At 45.0% G+C, this 26,789-nt stretch overlaps 1 protein-coding gene across 1 annotated transcript in view; it reads left to right on the forward strand.

The window, feature by feature from the left end:
* The window catches only part of LTA4H (leukotriene A4 hydrolase), a 97,298-nt gene extending 72,529 nt beyond the window's left edge, over window positions 1-24,769 (forward strand). The window contains exons 10-19 of the mRNA XM_063927757.1: window positions 639-709; window positions 2,005-2,116; window positions 3,505-3,649; window positions 12,983-13,086; window positions 13,216-13,286; window positions 20,721-20,775; window positions 20,869-20,964; window positions 21,644-21,726; window positions 23,455-23,559; window positions 24,501-24,769. Coding sequence (XP_063783827.1) covers window positions 639-709; window positions 2,005-2,116; window positions 3,505-3,649; window positions 12,983-13,086; window positions 13,216-13,286; window positions 20,721-20,775; window positions 20,869-20,964; window positions 21,644-21,726; window positions 23,455-23,559; window positions 24,501-24,618 — 960 coding nt within the window. The 3' untranslated portion in view covers window positions 24,619-24,769. The remainder of the gene's footprint in view (window positions 1-638; window positions 710-2,004; window positions 2,117-3,504; window positions 3,650-12,982; window positions 13,087-13,215; window positions 13,287-20,720; window positions 20,776-20,868; window positions 20,965-21,643; window positions 21,727-23,454; window positions 23,560-24,500) is intronic.
* The last annotated feature ends 2,020 nt before the right edge of the window (window positions 24,770-26,789 follow it).

Genomic DNA, 26,789 nt, shown 5'->3' on the forward strand with positions numbered 1-26,789 from the left:
TGGTTAATGTCTGGTGCAGTGGAATCGGGGAGCATCCAGAGGCAGTAGGCCACCACTTACATTCCTGGTTATGGGGACCAGAGTGCTGCTATTCTGTTAGATTTATAAAACCCCCTCACCTGGATGTGATGTCCACCCTCGCAATGGGGAAAAAAACACAGCGAGCAATGCTTTCCAACTCCATAGAGCACGATCCAATTGAAATGGACGGACTGTTGACGAGTGCATGCGTTGCCCACAGCACTGGTGTAACAGGTCTTGTCCAATGCGCTAGTGGGTATGACACAATGTGCTTCATTAGAGAGGAGTGGATTAAGTTATGGATTCTTACAATAGATTCTATTTTAATATGGCATTGCATTAAGCACATCAGAAGCAATGTTTAAAACCAGTAGCCGTTTACTAGAACTATGGCATTTAATCACATTGAATTTAGAAAAAAAAACCTACAAGGTAAACACTGGAGAATTAAACCTTCACAGAATGTTACTGTATGCAATGTATACTGTCATTTACAATTTACATTTTATTGAGTATATGTTCCAATAGAATTTCAGTGATAACTTTTTTTCAGAACACACATAAATATGTAGCGAGTCTGTATTAGATCACTTCTCCTTTCCCCATCTCATTTCTAGGTCATTGCACATGAAATCTCACACAGCTGGACAGGAAATTTGGTCACCAACAAAACCTGGGAAAACTTCTGGTATGTCTGGAATCCCTTATCTCCATACATGGGAGATTGGGCACACATTTTTCAGAAGAGTGCATCATATGGTCTGATACATAAGATTACTTTTCTGTAGGTAGTAACATTATGGACTGTTCAAATCTCAGAATAGCAAAGTCTGATGTGAATAGCAGTTTCTCTACCTTCCAATATATGTTTCACATTAATATTAGCATGTTGTCTGATTCACCTCCTGTGCATGTTTGTAATGTTTTTTGTTTTTTTCTCATCTCTAATAATTCTGACATAATATGGAGGTGGATGTAACATGTTTTCTTAACAAATGGAAAACCTTCCGTTCATCCTATATGGGCATGCAGTGTCAAAATCTTTTGGGCAATTTTTTTTTTTTAGGGGACCTTAATTGCATATCATTAGTGAGTAACGAAAAAAAAAAATCAAAACACTGCATGCTTAGAGTCCTATGCAGAGAGGTGGTGTGGCTGGATGCGCCTGGAACCAAGTATTAAATAGCTAAAGCATTATACTGTATATCTAGGGATTCTACATAATGTATTTAGTTTTTCTGATTGTTTTTTTCCTTTGGTAAAAGTTTTCATTGTAAGACATGGATATACTAGGTGGGGAAATCAGTTGGGCGCGAGGTTTTGACTGCAGAAAAAAACATGTTGAGCTAGCGCCCAGTTTTGGATTGCCGTGGGTATCGGGAGTGTGCATAATAAAAATGCATGAGGGGGTTTCAGCTTTTGAAAATCCAGCGGTGCGAGTAAAAAAAAAAAAACCTATCCGATGGTCTACCCTCCATCTTTGCACTGGCTAGGTGGCTGCTGGTAGAATTAGTCCCCACCAGCTGCTGTCTCCGGGGGGGGGGGGGGGGGTGATTACAGTCTAATAAGTAAGTGAAAAATGGTCAATAAGACAAATTGGTTAAATCCACGTCCATTTTTGTCAGTTTTAAAGCATTTTGGAGCAAATGGGCAACTGTCAATTGCGCTCATCCATTGCCAGGTTTTCATTCCAACTGTCCAGATCTGACAATAAATTGGGGAGAGTGTCAAAGCAAGTGTGTCAGAGCAAGTCTATGATTTTGTCTAAAAATCAAGATTTTAGGAAAAACCAGACTTGCTCTGCAGGTGTGTGAAAAAAGGCGTGCTGACTTTTCTCTCATTTTCTCTCCTCGTATTGAATAGGAAAACCAGAGTTTTATAAATTTCCCTCTCTCAGTTGAATTCCACCTGAGTTGTGCTTTTTTGTTTTATTATTATTATATCCTTGTGTCAAAGATAATTTGTTGAAGTTTTGTATTTCAGGTTAAATGAAGGTCACACAGTCTATTTGGAGCGGAGAATTGACGGACTCCTCTATGGGGAACAGTTTCGGCAATTCAAGGCTTTAGGGGGATGGAAGGAACTTCAAACTTCAGTATGTGGGAATCTCAGTTTTAGTTTGTAACCTGTATTTTACCATGTGGGAAATGAGCTTTTGCTATGAAAATCACCACGTAGACAGTGCATTGTGATCAATGGTGTCTGTGGGTTACTAGCCAACATTGACATTTATGGGGCAAGAATTGGGACAGATGGCATGGGCACAGTATTGAAAAGCGCTTATGCTGCCCAATATTCTTTTCCGGTCACCTCCATGCATTTTTACTGCAGCGTGCATAAGTGCAGGTGTGCATGGCGGGATCCGGCCACATGGTTGACGGTTATGGTCCAGCACGTGGTCTAAAATGTTGCCATGTCAAATTTTGAAATTCTCAGAATGGCGATGGTTAATAACCGCCAGGAGGATTAGGCTTTTGCTGCAGGAAGGGGAGGGGTTAAGCACTAAGGGGAAGGGCCATTACACACACAACTGTTTTGTTCTTATGGGGGGGGGGGGAATTAAAATGTGTGTGTGTATATGTATAATATATATATATATATATATATATATATATATATATATATATATATATATATATTATATATAATTTTTCTCATTCACAAGCAACGGTTTTGTGTCTTGTTTAATGTTACAGCCGGGTCAATTTGAGCTGCCACCGCATCACTAATTACAGTGGTGTGTGAAAGTGTACACAGTGTCATGTACTTCATATCTAATGAGGAGACTGCATGGCAACTGTCCTTGGCCGTGTTACAGCAGTGGTTATACATTGCTGTAACGTGGCTTCCGTGCCGTATTCGTCAGAAAGCTAGCATGTATTTCTCTCTCTAACTGCAGACACACTACAGAAAAAAAAGACAATTTGTTTTCCCGTAAGGACAAAACCATTGTGTGTGAAATAGCTCTTTGGCATAAGGAAGAAATACTTATCAGAACCGCTGCTTGTCCGATATCTGCACTGCAAGTGCTGCACCTGTGACCACCCAGATTGTACTCTGAACTCCCAAATGCAAGGCAGATCGAGACCATGCAGATCTATTTGTGATGCTGGGACAGATACATCAAATCAGTACTATCTTGTAGAAATCCGGATTTTTTGGTGGTACATACAAAGTACCACTTTTATATGCCGGTTCTTTTAAACTCTTTGCACACATAAACAAAAAGTGAATTTAGACAACTTTCTCATGTCCCATTCCAGTCGCAGAAGAAATAGTTGTCACTGAAATGTATTGGGAAACTGCAGAATTGGTAGTTTGCTATACTATTGAGTAGCTGTATAAACCCTACAGGAACGCCTACATTATTTTCAGAGCAGATAGGTCTCCATAAATGCATTTTAACATGTCCTAAACATGACATTTAATGCACTTGATAACTGAACAGTTGTATGTATTCTCTGTGGTTTCTGTAAATTGCAGGTTAACACCTTTGGTGCCAGCAATCCCCTCACAAACTTGGTCCCAAATTTACACGAGGTTGATGTGGATGCAGCTTTCTCCTCTGTTCCTTATGAGAAAGGATTTGCTCTTTTGTTCTACCTTGAACAACTTCTTGGAGGACCAGGTCTGTAGTTCTTGGCATTAACTGTCTTACTGTTTCCAGCCCATCCTATACATTATTAGTAGCACATGTGCAGTCTTTTACCTAGTGCATACTAGTTACTAACAGTATATATAATATAATGTAATATGAGGAGTTCCGCACTCGCACCACCGGATGGTAAATTGCTGGGGTGCACTCCAAGGAGAACCCACAAGGGTATCCAAGTGCATACAATTGTGATCCACAGGAAGGGGAAAAGAAGGCACTCTCCAGTCTTTGTGTAAATATTTGAAAAAAAAAACCAAACAAACATACAACAAGCATAAAGTAGGATCATCATACAATAAAGTGTACCAGTTTCCCATCAAGCAGTATTCATATTGCATACTGTACATGCGCTCCATAAATATATAAACCATATTAAACAGAAAAATATATAGGGAAAGGAGCACAGAAAACAAAAGTAGGAAGCACTGGTCACACCTGGGCCCCCAGTACACAGAGTATCCTCCTCCACTGTCTTATTACTCTGATTTACATGAGTTTTGTAGTAGTAAGCTGGGTATACACCTAAAGATTTATTTGCCCAGTCTGTCTGGTAGGAACAAAAATCTGGTAATGGATGAGCGCAAATGACAATTAACCATTTGCTCCCAAACACTGGAAAACGGTCAATGGTGGTTCCGTTTTTTAATTTCAACAAATTTATCTGATCAATCATTTTGTCCGTTTTCTAGCATTTGGGAGCAAATGGCTGATTGTTATTTACTCCGATACATTACCAGATTTTTGTTCCCACTGGACAGATAAATCTTTAGGTGTGGATCCAGCTTTAGCCTTTGCTGATTGGATGCTGCTATCCACTAAGCAGCATAGGGAATAAAACCTGTATGGATGTAAACCACACCAAAATATGAGACTGCGCTTTTCACTTTGATTTTTATCAAATATATAATAAAAAAAAATACAATACAAATAACGGGCAGTATTATAAAATTACATTACACAAAATAAATACAAATACTAAACTTATATTCAGCATACTAAATGAGCCCATAAAACTTAGCAGCCTGTGTGAACACTGAGATCTCCACACCAATAATTTTCCTTGTCAGGTATCTACAATACAGATGTTAAATTATATCTCCGTCCCAGTGGAGTTTCCACTCAAAATACTTCCATCTTTATATCCATATGAAATAATGGGTTAATACAGCACGGTCAATTTATTATGCAGCTTTTTCCAAATTGATAGCACAGTCAGTTTAGTATGCAGCTTTCTCCAGATTAGTAGCATTTTAAAAGCAGTTAGTATTTCATTAGTGTGCACACATACAATAGCAGCATTGAGACTAAATAGTATCCGACCAGTGCTTAGGGTGCACTATGCAATGCACCCAAAAGTAATACCTCTCCCTGCTGCTGTTATAGCAAGCAGCCTTGCCCGGGATCACATGTTAGTATGCAGACTCCTACTTTCCTCTCCTTAGCACTGGGGTATAGTAGTAAGGAAATTCACCGTCCGGCTCAGCAGTGTTAAGCTGAAGCAGATAAATGCTGCAAGTCTTAGGAGAATTCTTAGGAGAAATGTCCTGTCCTGTGACGTACGCATTTCCCCGCCTCCAGACTGGTATCAGCGGCTTCCTCAGTGTCAGAAAATGTATCGATGTAAAACAGTCCTCTGAAACGTGTCTGCTACCCACGCAACACATTTTTTTTCCTCCTGTACAACATGTATCTGGCTATTTTTATTTTTTTTTGCTCCAGTTTTAGCTACAATTTGTTGCAGATCCATATATTGTACTTGCAAAATAATAGTCTTAAAATGTTGTTTGCAATTATTCAGAAAACTAATAGACATATAGGGGGTTATTCAGGTTTGTTAGCAATTGGGCAAAAACATGGGCCTTATTCAGACCTGATCGCTAGGCTGCGTTTTCGCACAGCGGGCGAACAGGTCTAAACTGCTCATGCATATGCACCGCAATGCGCAGGCGTGTCGCACGGGTACAAAGTGGATCGCCGCTCAGCGATGGGTTTGTGTGAAGAATCCATTTCGCACGGGCGTTCGCAGGGAGATTGACAGGAAGAAGCCGTATGTGGGTGTCAGCTGACCGTTTTCTGGGAGTGGCTGGAAAAACTCAGGCGTGTCCATGCGTTTGCAAGGACGGTTCATGACGTCAATTCCAGTCCCGGACAGGTTGAAGTGTTCGCAGCGGCTGAGTAAGTCCTGGGCTACTCAGAGACTGCACAAAATCTGTTTGTACAGCTCTGCTACACATGCGTTCGCACACTTGCAAAGCGAAAATACTCCCCCCTATGGGCGGCGACTATGCGAGCGCAGGAATGCAAAAAAACCCTAGCGAGCGAACAGGTCTGAATTAGGCCCCATGTACGCTGCAGGGGGGGCAGATATAACATGTGCAGAGAGTTCGATTTGGGTGGGTTATATTGTTTCTGTGTGTGGTAAAAACTGGCTGCTTAATTTCTACACTACAATTCAGATTTTAGTTTGAACACACCACCCAAATCTAACTCTCTGCACATGTTATTTCTCTTACGTCCTAGAGGATGATGGGGACTCCGTAAGGACCATGGGGTATAGACGGGCTCCGCAGGAGATAGGGCACCTAAAAAGAACTTTGACTATGGGTGTGCACTGGCTCCTCCGTCTATGCCCCTCCTCCAGACCTCAGTTAGATTCTGTGCCCAGAGGAGAAAGGGTACACTGCTGAGAGCTCTCCAGAGTTTTCTGTTTTAAAAGAATTTTGTTAGGTTTTTTTATTTTCAGGGAGTCCTGTTGGCAACAGGCTCCCTGCATCGTGGGACTGAGGAGAGAGAAGCAGGGCTGGCTTTACGGTTGGGCTCTGTTTCTAGGCTACTGGACACCATTAGCTCCAGAGGGTGTCGGAACACAGGTCTCACCTGGGGTTCGTCCCGGAGCCGCGCCGCCGTCCTCCTCACAGATGCCGAAGATAGAAGCCGGGTGAGTATGAGAAGGCAGAAGACATCAGGCGGCAGAAGACATCAGATCTCGCTGCGCGCCATTGCTCCCACTATACACACACACACACAGCAGCACTGAACGGTGCAGGCGCTGGGGGGGGCGCCCTGGGCAGCAATATTCCTCACTTCTGGGCATGTTAAGATGGATTAGGCTGCGGAGGCAGTAAATCCAAGAATCCCCCGCCATTTTAATAAAAAAGCACTGGGACCGAAGCCCGCCGTCGGGTGGGCGGGGCTTGATCCTCAGAACTAACCAGCGCCATTTTCTCCCCAGAGGATGCATGCTGAACGCTGGCTCCCTGGTCCCTCCCCTGCTGAACTTCACAGGCTGGAAAAAAGAGGAGGGGGGCACATTGGCGACGCAGTGAGTGGGAATTGGAATATTATTATATAAAAAAGCGCTATCTGGTCATATTTTTCCAGTGTTATTAAGCGCTGGGTGTGTGCTGGCATACTCTCTCTCTGTCTCTCCTAAGGGCCTGGTTGGGGTTTTGTCCCCTTGTAGGTTAACCCCTGTGTGTGTGGGGTGTCGGTACGTGGTGTCGACATGTCTGAAGCGGAAGGCTTCTCCAAGGAGGAGGTTGAGCAAATGAGTGGTGTCCCCGTCGGTTGTGCCGACTCCGGAATGGATGGACATGTGGCATATGTTTAATGCAAGTGTGGCATCTTTACATAAAAGGCTTGATAAGGCTGAATTAAGGGGGACATCAGGGGGTCAATCCTCGGATTGGACCGACTCACAGGGCCCGTCGGGGTCTCAAAAGCGTCCCTTAACACAAGACACTACTACCGACACGGATTCTGATTCCAGTGTCGACTATGACGAAGTAAAATTGCACCCTAGGGTGACTAAAACCATTCAGTGTATGATTGTGGCAATAAGGGATGTGTTGCATATTGAGGATGAACCCTCGGTCCCCGACACAAGGGTACACATGTTTAAGGAAAAGAAACAGATTATTAATTTTCCCACATCTCATGAATTAAATGATTTCTTTGGAAAAGCTTGGGAGACTCCGGAAAAGAGACCGCAGATCCCCAAAAGAATTTATATGGCATACCCCTTCCCTAAGCAGGACAGGGAGATTTGGGAATCACCCCCCACTGTGGACAAGGCCCTGACGCGCTTGTCCAAGAAAGTGGCGCTACCGTCTCCTGACACAGCGGCCCTTAAGGACCCTGCAGATCGCAGGCAAGAAACTACCTTAAAGTGTATTTATTCTCATACGGGTGCTGTGCTAAGACCGACAATTGCGTCGGCATGGGTGTGTAGCGCAATTGCAGCTTGGACAGATGAGCTGACAGATCAATTTGATAATATGGATAAGGATACTATATTCTTAACTCTAGCCCATATTAAAGACGCAGTCTTATTTATGAGGGATGCTCAAGGGACATTGGACTGCTAGCTTCTAGGGCCAATGCCATGTCTTTCTCGGCGAGAAGATCCTTATGGACTCGCCAATGGACGGGTGATGCGGATTCCAAAAAACATATGGAAGTACTACCCTATAAGGGTGAGGTATTGTTTGGGGATGGGCTGACGGACCTGGTTTCCACAGCTACAGCAGGTAAATCAAATTTTTTACCATATATTCCCCAACAGCAAAAGAAAGTAACACCCTATCAGATGCAGTCCTTTCAGTCGCACAAGTCCAGAAGAGGTCGGGGATCCTCTTTCCTCGCCAGAGGTAAGGGCAGAGGCAAAAGAGCACCTGCTTCGGCAGGTGCCCAGGACCAGAAGTCCTCCCCGGCTGCTCCAAAACCCACAGCATGGCGCTGGGGCTCCCCTGAGGGAGTCCGCACCGGTGGGGGCACGTCTTCGACTTTTCAGTCAGACCTGGGTCAGATCAGACCTGAATCCCTGGGTGTTGGAAATAGTTTCCCAGGGGTACAAACTGGAATTCGAGGAGGTGCCCCCGCGCCGATTTTTCAAATCGGCCCTACCAGCTTCAACATCGGAAAGGGATGTAGTGTTAGCTGCAATTCAAACGCTGTGTATACAGCAAGTGATAATCAAGGTTCCCCTGTACCAGCAGGGAAGAGGTTACTACTCAACCCTATTTGTGGTCCCGAAACCGGACGGTTCGGTCAGACCTATTTTGAATCTGAAATCCCTAAACCTGTACATAAAAAGATTCAAATTCAAAATGGAATCACTCAGAGCGATAATAGCCAACATGGAGGAGGGGGAGTTTATGGTGTCTCTGGACATAAAGGATGCGTACCTTCATGTCCCCATATATGCCACCCATCAGGAATACCTGAGATTCGCTGTACAGGATTGTCATTACCAATTTCAGACGTTGCCGTTTGGACTTTCCACGGCCCCGAGGATTTTCACCAAGATAATGGCGGAAAAGATGGTGGTCCTGCGCAAGCATGGAGTCACAATTATCCCATACTTGGACGATCTCCTGATAAAAGCGAGATCAAGGGAGAAATTGCTGAGCAGTGTGGCGCTCTCTCTGAGAGTGCTCCAGCAACACGGCTGGATTTTAAATCTACCGAAGTCACAGTTGATTCCGACAACTCGACTGCCGTTCCTAGGTATGATACTGGATACGGAACAAATGAAGGTCTTCCTCCCAATAGAGAAAGCCCAGGACATCCAGAACATGGTCAGAGACCTGCTAAAACCAAAAAGGGTGTCAGTTCACCAATGCACTCGAGTTCTGGGAAAAATGGTAGCGGCCTACGAGGCCAATCCCTTCGGAAGGTTCCATGCAAGGACTTTTCAATGGGACCTTCTGGACAAGTGGTCCGGGTCCCATCTGCACTTACATCGGAAAATAACTCTGTCCCCAGGGGCCAGAGTGTCTCTCCTGTGGTGGTTGCAAAGTGCTCACCTGCTGGAGGGTCGCCGGTTCGAAATTCAGGACTGGATCCTGGTTACCACGGACGCGAGCCTCCGAGGATGGGGAGCGGTCACACAGGGAAAAAAATTTCAGGGACTTTGGTCAGACCAGGAGTCCTGTCTACACATCAATGTGTTGGAACTCAGGGCCATTTACAACGGCCTTCGACAAGCGGAGTGTCTTCTTCGAAACCTACCGGTTCTGATTCAGTCAGACAATGTCACAGCAGTGGCTCATGTGAACCGCCAAGGCGGGACAAGAAGCAGCCGCGATGCCGGAAGCCACCAGGATTCTTCGCTGGGCGGAAAATCATGTAAGCGCTCTGTCTGCTATCTTCATTCCGGGAGTGGACAACTGGGAAGCAGACTTCCTCAGCAGACACGATCTCCATCCAGGAGAGTGGGGACTTCATCAAGAAGTCTTTACAGACATAACACGTCTTTGGGGAACTCCTCAAATAGACATGATGGCGTCACGCCTCAACAAAAAGCTTCGGAGGTATTGTGCCAGGTCTCGGGACCCTCAGGCAGTGGCAGTAGACGCTCTGATAACACCGTGGGTGTTCAAATCGGTCTACGTGTTTCCTCCTCTTCCTCTCATCACAAAAGTGTTGAGGATCATAAGGCAAAGAAGAGTACAGACGATACTCGTTGTCCCAGACTGGCCTCGAAGGGCCTGGTACTCAGATCTACAAGAGATGCTCACAGGAGATCCCTGGCCTCTTCCTCTGAGGGAAGACCTGTTGCAACAGGGGCCCTGTGTATTTCAGGACTTACCGCGGTTACGTTTGACGGCATTGGGCGGTTGAACGCCGAATCCTAGCGAAAAAAGGGATTCCGGAAGAGGTCATCCCTACTTTAATTAATAAAGGCTAGGAAGGAGGTGACGGTTAAGCATTATCACCGTATCTGGCAAAAGTATGTTTCTTGGTGTGAGACCAAGAATACACCTACGGAAGATTTTCATCTGGGTAGTTTTCTCCACTTCCTACAGACAGGAGTGGATATGGGCCTGAAATTAGGCTCTGTTAAGGTTGAGATTTCGGCCCGCTCGATTTTCTTTCAGAAGGAATTGGCTTCTCTTCCAGAAGTCCAGACGTTTGTAAAGGGAGTGCTACACATCCAGCCTCCTTTTGTGCCTCCAGTGGCACCGTAGGACCTCAACGTGGTGTTGCAGTTCCTAAAATCACACTGGTTTGAACCGCTTAACAAGGTTGAGTTGAAATTTCTTACTTGGAAGGTGGTCATGTTGTTGGCCTTGGCATCAGCAAGGCGAGTATCAGAATTGGCGGCTTTGTCACACAAAAGCCCCTACTTGATTTTTCATGTGGATCGAGCTGAATTGAGGACACGTCCGCAATTTTTGCCTAAGGTGGTTTCTTCATTCCATGTGAATCAACCTATTGTGGTGCCTGTGGCTACAAGTGACCTGGAGGATTCCAGATCCCTGGACGTAGTCAGGGCCTTAAAGATTTATGTAGCCAGGACGGCTAGAATTAGGAAAACAGAGGCTCTGTTTGTCCTGTATGCGGCCAATAAGATTGGCGCACCTGCTTCGAAGCAGGCTATTGCTCGCTGGATCTGTAATACGATTCAGCACGCTCACTCTACGGCTGGATTGCCGGTACCAAATTCGGTTAAGGCCCATTCCACTAGGAAGGTGGGCTCTTCTTGGGCGGCTCCCCGAGGCGTCTCGGCATTACAACTTTGCCGAGCGGCGACTTGGTCGGGGTCAAACACTTTTGCTAAATTCTACAAGTTTGATACCCTGGCTGATGAGGACCTAGCGTTTGCTCAGTCGGTGCTGCAGAGTCATACGCACTCTCCCGCCCGATTGGATGCTTTGGTATAAACCCCATGGTCCTTATGGAGTCCCCAGCATCTTCTAGGACGTAAGAGAAAATAAGATTTTAAACCTACCGGTAAATCTATTTCTCCTAATCCGTAGAGGATGCTGGGCGCCCGTCCCAGTGCGGAAACTCTGCAAGACTTGTATATAGTTGTTGCTTACATAAGGGTTATGTTACAGTTGAAATCGGTCTTGGACCGTTACTGTTGTTGTTCATACGGTTAACTGGTTATGTATGATCCAGGTTACATGGTATGATTGGTGTGGGCTGGTATGAATCTTGCCCTTGGATTTCTAAATCCTGCCTTGTGTTGTCCATCTCCTCTGGGCACAGTTCTCTAACTGAGGTCTGGAGGAGGGGCATAGAGGGAGGAGCCAGTGCACACCCATAGTCAAAGTTCTTTTTAGGTGCCCTATCTCCTGCGGAGCCCGTCTATACCCCATGGTCCTTACGGAGTCCCCAGCATCCTCTACGGACTAGGAGAAATAGATTTACCGGTAGGTTTAAAATCTTATTATCTGCCCCACTTGCAGTGCACATGGTTTTGCCCAATTGCTAACTTTTTTGGTTTGCTAACAAAACTGAATAACCCCCGTAATTCCCTAATTCCCTAATTTACCTATGGACCATTTTATACTTGAGTACTTGGTGGTTACATGCATAGGCGGTAATTACTCTGTTGGCTGAACCAATAATAATCGGTAAGAAGCTTATTGATGCCCTATGAATGGCTGTCTTGAGTACGTTGGTCACAATGTTCCTGCATTCTCATGGTCCAACCCAGAAAATTGCTACTTCCGCTTTGTGTAAGGAACATGTTCACTGTTTGTTCTCCAGTTGAACCACAAATACACTGCACATCACACTATCAGGAGCATACTGTAGATATCCCTTTCTCAAGACACTGACTATTTTCAACAACTTGATGATCATATTAAACTGTGATCATGTGTTCAATGTGCAATGGAAATGTGGATCAGCACATGTCTTAAGCCTGTGTGATTATTTTCCTTCACATAAAGTAACCATTGTTGCTTTTGGGTGTACAGTAAAGCCGGACACTGTTTTTGCTAATCTTGATAAGAATCTGAAGAGGCGTTAAACATTTCTTGCAGCAGAGACATCACTATAGGGAGTAGTCAGTCTGTGACTAGTTTTGCGATCGTTGGAAAACCTGCACTAATTCGACAGTAGACTATTCAATCGTGGGCGTTCTCGCCAGGTTTTTGCTCCGTTTTTCCGCCATGCCTTTTCGATTATATTTTATTGTTTATTTTTATCTCAAATTGGCATGGGCAAAAATGGACCAACGACACTGTCAAACGCCTGCGAATTAGACAAAACACGTGGATCAGCTGCGAATTCCCCGATCCACCTTTTTTTTGCCTGTCCGGATTTTTTGACAAGTCGAAAAATCAGTCGAAATAATGGCACAAATTTGTTGCAAAACCCTGAATGCACCGTTACCATACTCTGTGGAATGAGCGCTGGATTATATACTCTTAGATCATGGTCAGTCTCTGGTGACATTGCTAATGTTATAACTGTAGCCTGAGGGAAGATTTGGTAGAAACCGAGTAGCTTCAATTTTTAAAAATGTGTTTTTCATTCCAAAAGACTTGATTTATTTTTTTCCCCCAGATGTTTTTTTGGGTTTTTTGAAAGCGTACATACAGGCGTTTTCTTATAAGGCTGTAACTACAGATGAATGGAAGAAGTTCTTGTATTCCTATTTCAAAGACAAGGTAGGAGAATATGTTATCTCTCTTTTTAATTTTTTAGATTACTATTATCCAGAACTTAAATACGCTATTTTTCACATTGTGGCTACTGAACTCCAGTCTTATCCTTGTCTAATAATGCTTCTTGTGTAGGCGGAAATTCTTAACCAAGTTGATTGGAACGGGTGGATGCATACTCCTGGTATGCCACCGGTGCAGCCAAAGTAAGTTATGTAGTTTTGTTTTGTTTTTTTTCTCCACTCCTGGGTTCATGTAAACAGAAATGGTAAAATCTACTATGCTGACATACAGTTGATGTCAATGTCTTTTCTCCTTCATCCACTAGGGGCCACTGGAGTGCAGATACAATGGGAATATAGTAGGCAGTAACTGGGAGCTGGCACTTTAAATTTATAACCATGTGACTAGCTCCTCCCCTACTATGTCCCTCCTCTAAGCCAGTCTTTGTTTTGTACCCCGAGGGAGCTGGTCACTTGGGTCTTCTCTGAAGAATTTTTTATTTATTTATTTTTCTTTCTTACACTCACAGACTGGCAGCTCTGCCACTGCCAATCTGCACCGCGGGAAGCTGCCGGCGGGGTACCGGATGGACCCCGGCTAAAGGAGACACTGAGCTGGCCGGACACCGCTGCGTGCGGCGCGTGTCGGGGCCACTCCGTCGGCAGAAGATCACGGCAGCGGTAAGTATCAGTGGCCGGACACCGCTGCGTGACGGGGCCACTCCATCGGCAGAAGATTCCGGCAGTCAGGGGCGGACACCGCTGCATGCGGCGCGTGTCGGGGCCACTCCATCAAAGCAGTGGTGAGTACAATCTCTCCTCCCTCCACACTCTTGTATATTACAACTTTTACACATAAGTACCAAAATCCTGATTTTTGTAAACAAGTTGATAAGAAGCGTTAAAAGGCGCCTTTGCTATTTTAAAAACAGCACCATTGAGGGGGAAGCGTAGCTTCATCCCGCTCTGCAGCGGACTAGGTGCTCCCCGCTCCGTTTGATCTGCAGCGGGTATGTTTAAATTAAGCACCATATTGGGGGAAGCGGAGCTAACTCCCGCTCTGTAGAGCGGGCTCAGCGCTCCCCGGCCGCGGCTCAAATTGCCGGCGGGGGATGCAGGGCGTTCGGTGCGCCCCGCTCCGTTTAAACTTCAACAGTTTGGTTTAGAGGGGGCGGCGCTATCTCCCGCTCTGTATAGCGGGCTCAGCGCTCCCCGGCTCACATTGCCGGCGGGGGATGCAGGGCGCTCGCCGCTCCCCGCTCCTTTTAAACTCAGTTTAGTTTGACATAGAGGGGGCGGCGCTATCTCCCGCTCTGTATAGTGGGCTCAGCGCTTCCCGCTCCCCGGCCGCGGCACACATTGCCAGCGGGGGATGCAGGGCGCCCCCCGCTCCGTTTGTACTCAGTTTAGTTAAAATAGAATCTCCCGCTCTGTACAGCGGGATCAGCGCTCCCCGGCCGCAGCACGCATACATTTACAAGCATTCACACTGCAATGCAGCGCTCATAGCCCAGAGGTATTTCACTCTGGCGGCCATTTCCTCCCTGTAGGGGAATCCTCTGCCTGACATTATAGTGGCTATAGATTAGGAGCCTGCTCTATATCAGCAGCTGTGGCTCAGCTCATTACCAGTATGCATGGTACATATTTATAGAGAGCCTTTTATGGTTCAGTGGGCTAATAGCAGTGCATATTAAGCATAGACATTTCCACTTGGCTCCACCTTGCCACATAACATTTTCCCCTGGCTTTTCTCGCAGGCTGACCACCATTTTGGGAAACCAGCGGAGCCTCCGAGAAACATGTATTGCACCTGTTTCTCCTATTTTAGCATTACACTACATACAGGGCGGGTGTTGCCTTCCCTTTATTATTCCTTTGTTTCACTTGGTACTAATGCTATTTGTAATTTGGGGAATGTGTGTGGCATCAGACAAATAGCCGCTGTGGCTTAGTACGCTAGTAGCGGCGACATCTGAACACGGAGACCCGGGTTTAACTCCCAACAAAAAACAACTTTAAGGGGTGCTCCTATAGTATAGTGGCTATGACTCCTGACCCGTAGCACTACCGGTTCAGGTCTCCGCTGCTCCAGAATGTTTATTTGAAATGTGTCTGTCACTGCACGTTATAGTGCAGACATTAGATAGGGCTATGCTTCTTTAACTCATCTTTTCTCTTTTCATTATCACCTGGGACAGTCGGAGGAATCCCTGTTAGGTGGGGATTGTGCGGTGGAGCCATCTGCTCAGCCCTCAACGCAGCTGCAGGACGCTCCTGTTTGAACAGCTCGGCTTATGCAGGTAATGTCACTGTTAACCAGAGACCTCGTACGTCATTTCTCCTCTCCAGGTTTCTAAAAGGAGGTTGCTAACCTCCATGTTCCACGACTCTGCGGATGGGAGGCCTCTTTTGGAGGAGGCGAGAGATGTCCAGGATACTGATGATGTCTGTTTTCGGTGGAATCTGAACCAGTACCTCAGGATATCGAGGCGCATTGTACAGCAGTTCATCTGGTGCTGCAGGTAAAGGATTCGGTCACTTCACGTACCTTGGAGTTCGACGCCAATGAAGAAATGACAACGACTTGTCCAGTTCCGGATGAGCTTGATATGCTCCGGTCGGCGGCCTGGAAACATCTGAATACACAATTTCAGGTATCAAACAATGTTTGTTTTCCTATGCTTTCCCCGCAGATAGCAGGAAACTATATCAGACCTCTCCTAGGGTATACCCCTCGATGTATCGCCAGACCGCGAAGCTGCCGGTTCCTGGGGCTACCTTGTGGAGGGAGCCATCTGAGAGAAATATGCGGCAGCAGAGGTTCTACCTTGTCCGGAGCAGGTAGGTTGTAGAACAATTATCCTCTGGGTTACAGGGTTTACATCAGGATCAACTGATTCCTTGAGCAGATCAGAGTCACTTTTCTGCTTTATATTCTTTTGAGGTCTCCAGGGACGTCTGTATACTCGGAGCCTGAATTTCCGCTTGGGCTGTCTTAACCTGACGACCTTTGGGGGCTGCGACAGTGACAGGCGGATATTGAATCCTCAGGAGCAGCAGGTTCATTACGGACTTGGTCGGGAAGAATCTTCCTGCCTGGATCTCTCAGGCCATTGGGGGTAAGTCCACTTTTCTTTCCCCTACTGCTGCTCAGGCTTCAAGACGGACCTATACCGGTCTATCCTTTAGATCTTTCCGTGTCCTTTCCTGGTTTTGAGTCCATGACAGGGACGGTATCTCCGTCACCAAGGGATCTCGGAGTAAGAGGCCGAAGCAGAGGTTGAGCATCCTCGGACCAGTCGGATTGTAGGTCCTCCAACACACCCACCGCAGGTCGGACCTTCCTCCCACCTGGGAGATCCCAGGGTGGGCGCATGTCTGTGGTTTTTATGGGAAGCCTGGGTATGCTTGAGTTAGGTTTCTTATCATGGGCGGTTACATACTCTATTTTGGAGTCCAACCGCCTCAGTGGTCCCTCTTAAAGGGTCTGCCGGCTTCCGACGACAGAGTCATACTGCAGGCGACGTTCCAGATGCTTCTAACCGCAAGGGTGCTGATCCCTGTTCCCGCACAGCATTGGAATCGGGGCATTTTCTCAGGCTTTTGTTTTTAGTTTTCTTTTTTCCGTGCCGAAGCCAGATGGCTCGGCCAGGCCTATTCTGAACTTAGAATCCCTTCAGTCTGTGATTGCTAGTTTGGAGCAAAGAGGGTTTAGGCGTCCTTAGTCATCAGGGATGCCTGTTTACTGGTTTCCATTGGGCTTCCTCATCGGGCTTTTCTCCGATTGGTAGTACGGGATACTCGTTTCCATCGGTCCCTCTTCCGCTCCCACCGTGTTCATGAAGGTCACAGGATGGTCCTACTTCAAAGGCAGGGAGTGACGTTTGTTCCCTAACTGGACAATCTACTGCTGGAAACCCACTCTGCAGATTAGGTTGCTTCTGAATATCCGGAGAATCCAGGATCTTCGGATTCGACACTGGTTCCATTTATGCTCCTCGTACTATTTTCTGTTTTTAGGAATAGTTCTCAACTCTGTCCGTCAGAGGATTTTTCCTTCTTCGGGACTAGTTCCCCTCTTTTCAGCCAAGTGCGGCGCTGAGAAAGGTCACCTACATCCTCCTCTAAGCAGAGGACAACTATCTTCATTCCAGGTCAGGCACCCGGGCGAGTGGACATTCCCCAGAGTTTGGTCAGCTGTTGGCGGAGAACTCAGATCGACCTCATGGCGTTCTGACTGACTCTTCAACTCCCCTATACTACTCTTGGACGTGAGCTCTGGCGGCCGTATTCGAGGATACCCTCACGGCTCCTTGGAACTTCTGGTTAGTCTGTCTTTCCTTCTCTTTTGTTACTACCTCACTTTCTGCTACGCATAAAGGGAAATTGTGCGCTAGTCCTCCCGGTACTCCAGTTTGGCCGGCAAGACTTGGAAATCCACCCTGCACCTTTTGTCAGTAGAAGAGCCTTGGCCCCTACCTCTGCGGGAATGTCTACTTCAACAGGGCCTTTTTCTTTGTTCAGTCTTCCACAGGTTTCGTTTAACGGGGTGGCCGTTCACGAGACCTTCTCAGAAGAAGGAGTCCACTAGTTCGGTTATACTTACTGGGCCCCGATTTCGGGATTACATCGTCTCACTTTTGCCACTTTTGGAATCTTTGTGGCCTGGTGTGGATGACGAGGGTTTTTCCCTTCGGATTTTCATTTAACCGCCTTCTTTGGTTTCTCCAGGTGGTTTGCTCGGCTGCGCTTCGACTCGGTTGACCTGAGTTTCAGGTCTCTGCTCTTTCGTTTTTCTTCCAAGGGTAATTAGCCTGATGGCCGGAAGTTCGGGTTTTCTTGCACGGAGTTCTCTACCGGCAACCCCCCTTTCGAATAGGGTTACGGCTGAGCTTCATACTCAGCTGTCGTTTCTTCCAGGGGTGATGTCCGTTTTTTATATACATCTGACACTTGTGTTTTCAGCCCTCTCTGCAGTTTCACCGGATTTGTGACCTTTGGATGTTGTCAGGGCTCTCCGACTCTCTGTACAGAGGTCTTCGGCGGTTCGGCAACTTGATTTCGTCTTTGTTCTGTACGATGCTTCCGTCCTGAATGGCTGGGGTCCCAACAGCAGTTTGGCTGTTGGATACGTCTGACCATCAGACAATCTTTTTGGCGGTTGCTCGAGAGCCTCCGTTTTCCATTTCGGCGCACTCCACGCGCTCTGGGGGACCTTTGGGAGTGGCCGCCCACGGGGTTTCCGTGAATGCTTTATGTTCCGATGCCGCTTAGCCGGGACATCACACGTTTGTCACGTTTTACTGATTTAACATTTTTACGGCCTCTGTGTCACAGCTTGACCGAATGGTTTTGCAGGAATCCCAGCACTCTCCATCCCGTCTTGGGAGCTCTGGGACGTCCCCATTGTATCTGCACTCCAGTGGCCCCTAGTGGATGAAGGAGAAATCAGGATTTTGGTACTTACCTATAAATCCCTTTCTCTGATTCCACAGGGGCCACTGGATGCCCGCCCAGCGCTGTTTCCTCCTTCTACTCTTATCGGGTTGCATGTCACTGTGTGACTGCGTGTTTTGTTCCTATTACCCCATCACTGTTTCCAGGTTTCCTCTGTAGTATCTGGTTTTAGTTGGCTTAGCGAACCTCCTCTACTTTGACGTTGGTCTTTTCCAGCTCTCCTCTGGCACAGTTTTAACTAGACTGGCTTGGAGGGGGGACATAGTAGGGGAGGAGCTAGTCACATGGTTATAAATTTAAAGTGCCAGCTCCCAGTTACTGCCTACTATATTCCTATTGTATCTGCACTCCAGTGGCCCCTGTGAAATCGGAGAAAGGGATTTATCGGTAAGTACCAAAATCCTGATTTTTCAGTATTAAAAGAATATATCAGCCTGGTAAGATTTCATTTGGAGGAGAGCGCTGCTGTGCTTTGCCTGATCATGTTGGTACACACAATTTTTGGAAGATGCTGTAACTTAGCAGTGAGACTGTGCTGATTCTGAGTGGGACACGTGTCTTAGTGGCTAATGCATCCCATGGTGTGTGCACACAGAGGGCCTGATCCTGAGCTGTATGCAGTGCCGACATTCTTGTATGTGTCTTAGTGGCTAATGCATCGCATGGTGAGTGCACACGGAGGGCCTGATCCTGAGCTGTATGCAGTGCCGATGGTCACACTTGTCTTAGTAGCTAATGCATCCCATGGTGTGTGCACACTTAGGGCCTGATTCTGAGCTGTATGCAGTGCTGATGGTCACACGTGTCTTAGTAGCTAATGCATCGCATGGTGAGTGCACACGGAGGGCCTGATCCTGAGCTGTATGCAGTGCCGATGGTCACACTTGTCTTAGTAGCTAATGCATCTCATGGTGTGTGCACACATAGGGCCTGATTCTGAGCTGTATGCAGTGCTGATGGTCACACGTGTCTTAGTAGCTAATGCATCGCATGGTGAGTGCACACGGAGGGCCTGATCCTGAGCTGTATGCAGTGCCGATGGTCACACTTGTCTTAGTAGCTAATGCATCTCATGGTGTGTGCACACATAGGGCCTGATTCTGAGCTGCACAGAGTGCCGATGGTCACATAGTGAAGGGATTTGATTTATTTACGACTGTGCATACACAAAAAGTTTTCAAAACCCCTACGCTACATGCCTTACATAGAGCGTATGCACAAGGGTGCTTGCTTCAGATTGTATCAGAGAGGTGGCGGAAATTTGATGGATGATCCTGGGCCCTGGTTAGAAATGCACGTAAAAATGGGCCATTCAGTTGGCGTATTATGACTGTTGCAGGCATGTTAATGCAAGTGGCTACATCCAGACGCACAGCCATGAACATAGGTGGCTGTGGTCAGATGGAGAAACTACACCTGTCATAGGGCTGGTGCAGTTTCAATGATGAGACCGATAGTGGTGATTGGTGTTATAGCGTCCACAGGGGCCGAAGTGAGCGTCTCAGTCCTTACACATTTGACCACATGGATATACACAAGGGAACGAGTGCGTAGGTCATTTGAAGAAAATCGCAGATGGGTCACCTCCAATAAATGCTGCTGCATGCACATTTGCATATGACTCACAGGGGGAGATTCAAATGTTTGAAAAGTCGGTTGGGTGTCTGTTTTTACCTGTCTATTAGATAGGAAAAAACAGACACCCAACTGAGTTTTCAAACAATTGAATACCGCCCACAGAGTCACAGTAGAAGCTGAGACACACACACACTCAGAAACGTACTGGAATTGTACTGGGTGTTGTGGGCAGTGACCGGAAGGTGGCTATTCAGCCACACTGTCTTATTCCGGTTTCTTCTTTGAAATATGAGCTAATCAAGAAACTTGAATATTGGCATTCTGAAAGAAAGGTCCCTTTAATATACACTATCAATATACAGTAGAGTGCGATGTCTACATAGTATAACTTTCAGCTTCTAGATTGGATTCTGAATATACATATTAATTTTTATTTTAGACACATGGCTTCCATAAACTCTTTGCATTGAAAACTTATTATTTTTAAGTCCAATGCTTTGTTTTCAGTTTTCTCTCATTTTTGCTCCACCCCCCCCCCCCCCCCCCCCCCCCCCCCTTCTATCTTGTTTTGTATAAAATAGTTCATTGTTTCTGTTGTAGGTATGACATGACTCTGGCCAACGCTTGCATTGCACTCAGCAATAGATGGTTGGAAGTAAGTGTAAAATTTACATGGTACCAACCTGAGTATTTTGAAATGAGCTTGCAGAGCGTGTCCACCAATGTGCTATTTTATTTGTTTTCCTAGGCCAAGGGAAGTGACTTGAACTCCTTCACTGCTGCCGATATAAAAGCATTATCATCCCATCAGCAAATTGAGTTCCTTACACTTTTACTACTTAAGGTAAGTGCTGCTCAGGGACGTGCGGTGAGGTAAATGGCTCAGGAGGCACCAACCAGTACCAGAGCCAGTTTTATGCACAATATATGATTCCAATGGTTCATGCGGGCATTATACACAGGTGCAGCAATGCTGCTTGACTTCTACAACCTACAAATGTTCTATAGGTTTCATTATCTATTGCTAAGCCTCTAGATTTTAAAATTACACGGTGATGTGGGATCTAAGATTATAGTAGCAAAGGCAGTTGAGAGGAGGAGTGGGGTGTGGAGGGCGGCTTTACGCTGAACGTTGCCGTTTTAAATTTTGAGCGCCAAGAAGCTGTGGCTTACAAAAGCCACCACTTCATAAGCAGAGCCCCATGTTTATGTTTGTCACCTACTCATGTTACCCTATATCAGTGACACTTTAACCAAAGCACAACCAATTGATAGCTCTATAAAATGCTGATTACAAACCTCAGGGTGACACCAACCTGAAAAGTCCTGTTTTGTTGTTATTTTATTTTTATTTTGTGCATAATTAAAAGAAATGTATACCAATGTTTCTTTTAGAAGGCAAAAAAATGAGCTGATCAGAAATGTGTGTGGTCACGGTTTCTCTAACATTCTATATGCACCATATTTTTGTTTTCTCTTACCGTATAAAATGTTTATCCATAACGCGCATACTACTGATTTAGGATCCATTGTCTGTGTCTCATGTGACCCATATGCAAGAGGTGTACAACTTTAATGAAGTTAAGAACTCAGAAATTCTGTTCAGGTATGTTAAAACAAAGAGGTAACTTAATTACATTATTCAATATAAACATTCTACTAGCAAACTCTGGCTTATAATGGTTTTCAATGGTCCATTTACTATCCGGTGCAATGCTGGTGAGATTTCTCTAATTTCGGGGGAAATATATCAAACCTTCTAAATGGCAACTAGCGCCATAATCCTTCAGACACTGGACAGCTCCACAGGCAGCAGGGTGCTTGCCTAGAGCGTCTGTAGTAGCACTGCTGACCGGCACCGCGCAAGCCACATCACAGTGCCGCGGTGCTGCCCACAGGGCCCTGCGCCTTGTTACGGTCTTGATAGCAACCAATCAGCATCTACCTATCATTTTATAAAATGTACTTGATAATTGCTAGCTAGAAGCTGGTTGCTATGGGCATTGTGAAGGTAAAGGATTTAGGACATAAAGCCTACCTTTATTCTCAGACCCCCTTAAATACAGCGCTAACAGAGATAAGGAGAAGGTGCCTTATAATCAGAGTATTTGGAAGGTAATGTAAGAACAGCACAAACTTCCTAGGTAACGTCACACAATCACCAATGGGCTTTTAATAACATCTCGATTGAACACCTGTCTCCCAAAAAGTGTCCTAGCAGAGTCCCCAAAACCCATCAGAGACCATTACTCCAGTTTAATACAGTTCCTACCAGGATCTCGGGTACACATCTCCAGCAGACTCCTCAGGGTCCTGGCCACTCTGCCACAGCGCTTCACCAACATGATGGTGTCCCAGCATCTGCAGCTTACATAGATACACCAGCGGACCTCCCAGTGCCTTCAGAATACCTGCTGTCTGGGCTCTGCTAGCATAATCAGCTCCTGCTGCCTCTCACTTCTCCTGTGCTACCAAACACAGCTTTCAGCAACACAGGATTTGGAAAAACTGACACATCCCTCCCCAGCCCCTGTTCCCTTTTAAAACCACATTGAAATATGACTAGGGGGCAAGTTTGTTTCACAGAGCCAGCAAAATGGGAAATCCCAGATGTAGTACTACTGGGTAGTAACTGCTAGAGAAACTGGAAATCATATAGGAGCATGCTGGGAGATGTAGTGAAACTAGACATTAACTGCTGGGGAGTCAGAAAGTCCCAGCTCATCCTTTACCCAGAGGAGAGAACACCAAGACTGCTGGGCTGGTTTAGAACAATCCTGTTAGTAAACAAAAAGACACCCTCCACAGAGTATAAAACCCTGACCACTTGTTCACTCTACCCTTTAGAAGGTTTGATACAGTTAGAGTACAGATTGCCCTCACACAGTTGAATTTTTTTATTTTTGTGAACGAAGTTTGTATTCATCTTAGTTTACTTCTGTTGGTAGCTGCTTAAAGAAATAAAAGCCAATTTATGTATCCCTATATACATTCAACATCACTTATTTTACAGAACTTCATCCAATGAACAGTGTTGATGATTCATTGAAATATATCATTCACAAGACAAGTATCTTGCTGCTGTTGGTGTGAGAGACAGTACCTTTTAATTACCTGCAGGTGGTAGACTTTGCTGAATTCATGCTGCAGCAGCACAGCTCACAGTACTAGAGTACTTTTTAAATATTTGTTTATTGCTTTTTTTTTTACTGTGTTGACCTTGTATATTAAGATATGCTTACACATGTTCTTGCCCAGTCCCCCAAACTAAATATTATCACTTAGTCTGAGTAGTGGAAATAATTTAGTTACCCTATTGCATTACAATTTGCAGGTGGCTACGTCTCTGTATTCGTGCAAAATGGGAAAAAGTAATCCCATTGGCTTTAAAAATGGCAACGGAGCAGGGACGGATGAAATTTACTCGTCCTTTGTATAGGTAAGGCATTAATTTTCGACACTAATGGCGATCTTGCTTCATTGCAAAAATATTATTCGGAGCCGTTACACCTCATTGCTTGGTTTTGTCATCCGTTTTACATTCTGAATGAGTTTAAAACTATTGGACTTGCACATTATTTCTGTCACTTATGTTTTAATGGTTTCTCACCTTAAAGATTACAGGTACATTATATGAGAAGGGTTTGCAATATTCTATATCTAGCCATTCCTTATCATGGCAGTAAATATTTTTGGTCCCTTGCCTGGTGAATAAAGACCCGATAGTTGTGTTTTGATAGCTTTCTTTTTTCTTCATAATACATTTTTATATCCCCCTGCACTCACCAGTCTGTTACATTGATGAGCAGCTCAACGCTCCTATCCCCAGTGGTTTGATGGTTATAGGCCATTGTATCCTGCAAACACTGTGTAACGTAGCAGCAGATGTTGGTATCGAGTATAGAAAAGCTGGATACACACCATGCGATGTGGTGTAATGATACATCGCACCCTCCATACATACTAAACAATCCACTGAACAATGGTGCAGTGTATAGTTACATACTCCATGGAAGTACACATCGGCCGGGGAATCATCCCATTGGATGTGCAGCACATCCAATGGTCAGTTCAATGAATGACGGATTAGTGGTACCCACACTATATGATGTATCGTTCCTGTCTGCATCAGAACAATATATCGCATGATTTAGCTTATAGTGTGTACCCAGCTTAAGTCATATGGCTCTTGAATATTCTTAATGTAGCTGGGTAACTTGAACATTTTCAATTTTGTTCCTTGGGGAGTTATGTCAACTTGCTTTTTGTATTATAATGTGATCTAATTATTTAATATTGACCTAATGAAGCGAATGAGTTAATTTTGTGCTCAATGTGAGTCAGCAGCTACTTTTCAATGTGTGTGCTCTTCCTTTTTAGGGACCTTTATAACTTTGACAAGGCTCGGGATCAAGCAGTTCAAACTTTTTTAAAGAACAGATCCTTCATGCATCCAGTGACAGAAATGCTGGTGGCGAAAGACCTACATGTTTCCTAGTGATAAATAGCTTTATACCCTATTTAGGAACAACCGCTTAGGTTAAACCTTGTAAGCTCTCACCTACATCTGAAGTTTAAGAAAAAAAAAACACTTTGTAAAGTTTGTTATACATGCAGAATGCCACAATAAAAACATACAGCTGAAATAAGTGTGTGTGCGTATTCAGGCTATTTGCCTTGGGTAGACACAGTTGGACATACCTTATCTCCAGAAAGATTATTGATTTGGTGTGGTGTAGAGAATAGTATTACCTCTCCTTCTGTCAGTTGTCCTTTCTCTTACCAGCCTGAAATTCCCGAGATACAGTAAGGGCAGGTTGTTTGTTGTCCATACAGGGACTGATAATGTTGCTCAGTTTAGCTTCTAATCTAGACGCATAGTGATGGTGGTGAAATTGGACAGCTTTAATGAGCCACTTCTTGTATAGGTTAATTTTAGCACGTTGGCCAGTTCTAAGAACTGGGACCAGCAGACCTGAGATGGACAGACTCAAGTGCCATGAAACATCAATACGCAGTTTTGAAAATAGCGGAAATAACCTACAATATTCATAATCCTTATACTATACATCTGTCACTAATGGGTCCACTTACATTCAGAGGAAGTTGCTTGGTGCAGTTTGCACCCTACTTCTCATACCTCCTCTCTCAAATGCAGATACTCTGGTCTTGGCACATAATTCCTGCATTCATCAGACAAAATTTTAAAACAAGGGGTTTTCCATGCAGAGTGGATGTATTTTTTTTTAAATTATAACAACAAAAAAACAAACAAAAAATATACAAAAAAAGGGGGATAAGGGTTTCAGCGACCAACGGTGTCTAGTAAAATATGATAAATATGAGGAGACTAACTGGATACGTATAAAATAACAATATATTTATTTATACAACAATAAAACCAAGGTATAATATAAAACCAACTATAATGAATGTCAGGGTGGGTTAAAAGCCGGAGGACGTATGCTATTAATTAATAACAGATAAAAGGATTACTAAAAAAAAAAAAAAAATACATATAATATAATAAAAAGGCAATAAATGGTAAAATATCCAATAAAAGAGTGCTGCTTATCTTTTTAAAAAGTGGAGAGTCAATGGAGGTACACAACGCATTTCGTCACTCAGACTTCATCAAGGGGTATCTGAGTGACGAAACGCGTAAGCCTGAGGACAATGTACAATACATTGAAACGTTGCTGATCAAATTGCCGTCTGTCATTTGTTTATACAAGTCGTCTGGAGTGCTGTGCCTTTGTGGAACTATATATATATATATATATATATATATATATATATATATATATTTATATATATATATATATATATTTATTTATTTATTTTCTTTATTATACACACAGTTTGAGTGTCCCTTATCCAAAATGCTTGGAACCGAAAGTATGTTGGATATCGGATTTTTCCGTATTTTGGAATCATTGCATACCATAATGAGATATCATGGTGATGGGACCTAAGTATAAGCACAGAATGCATTTATGTTTCATATACACACAGCCTGAAGGTAATTTTAGCCAATATTTCTCTGACGTCCTAGTGGATGCTGGGAACTCCGTAAGGACCATGGGGAATAGCGGCTCCGCAGGAGACTGGGCACAAAAGTAAAGCTTTAGGACATGGGTCTTCAACCTGCGACCCTCCAGCTGCTGTGGAACTACACATCCCAGCATGCCCTGCCTCAGTTTTAGCATACCTTAATAGCAAAACTGTGGCAGGGCATGCTGGGATGTGTAGTTTCACAGCAGCTGGAGGGCCACAGGATGAAGACCCATGCTTTAGGACTACCTGGTGTGCACTGGCTCCTCCCCCTATGACCTTCCTCCAAGCCTCAGTTAGATTTTTGTGCCTGGCCGAGAAGGGTGCACACTAGGGGCTCTCCTGAGCTTCTTAGTGAAAGTTTAGTTTTAGGTTTTTTATTTTCAGTGAGACCTGCTGGCAACAGGCTCACTGCATCGAGGGACTAAGGGGAGAAGAAGCGAACTCGCCTGCGTGCAGAGTGGATTGGGCTTCTTAGGCTACTGGACACCATTAGCTCCAGAGGGACCGAACACAGGCCCAGCCTCGGAGCTCGGTCCCAGAGCCGCACCGCCGGCCCCCTTACAGAGCCAGAAGCAAGAAGAGGTCCAGAAAAATCGGCGGCAGAAGACATCA

The sequence above is a fragment of the Pseudophryne corroboree genome, chromosome 6 (assembly GCF_028390025.1).
Source record: "Pseudophryne corroboree isolate aPseCor3 chromosome 6, aPseCor3.hap2, whole genome shotgun sequence".
In the NCBI taxonomy this organism is placed as follows: Eukaryota; Metazoa; Chordata; class Amphibia; order Anura; family Myobatrachidae; genus Pseudophryne; species Pseudophryne corroboree.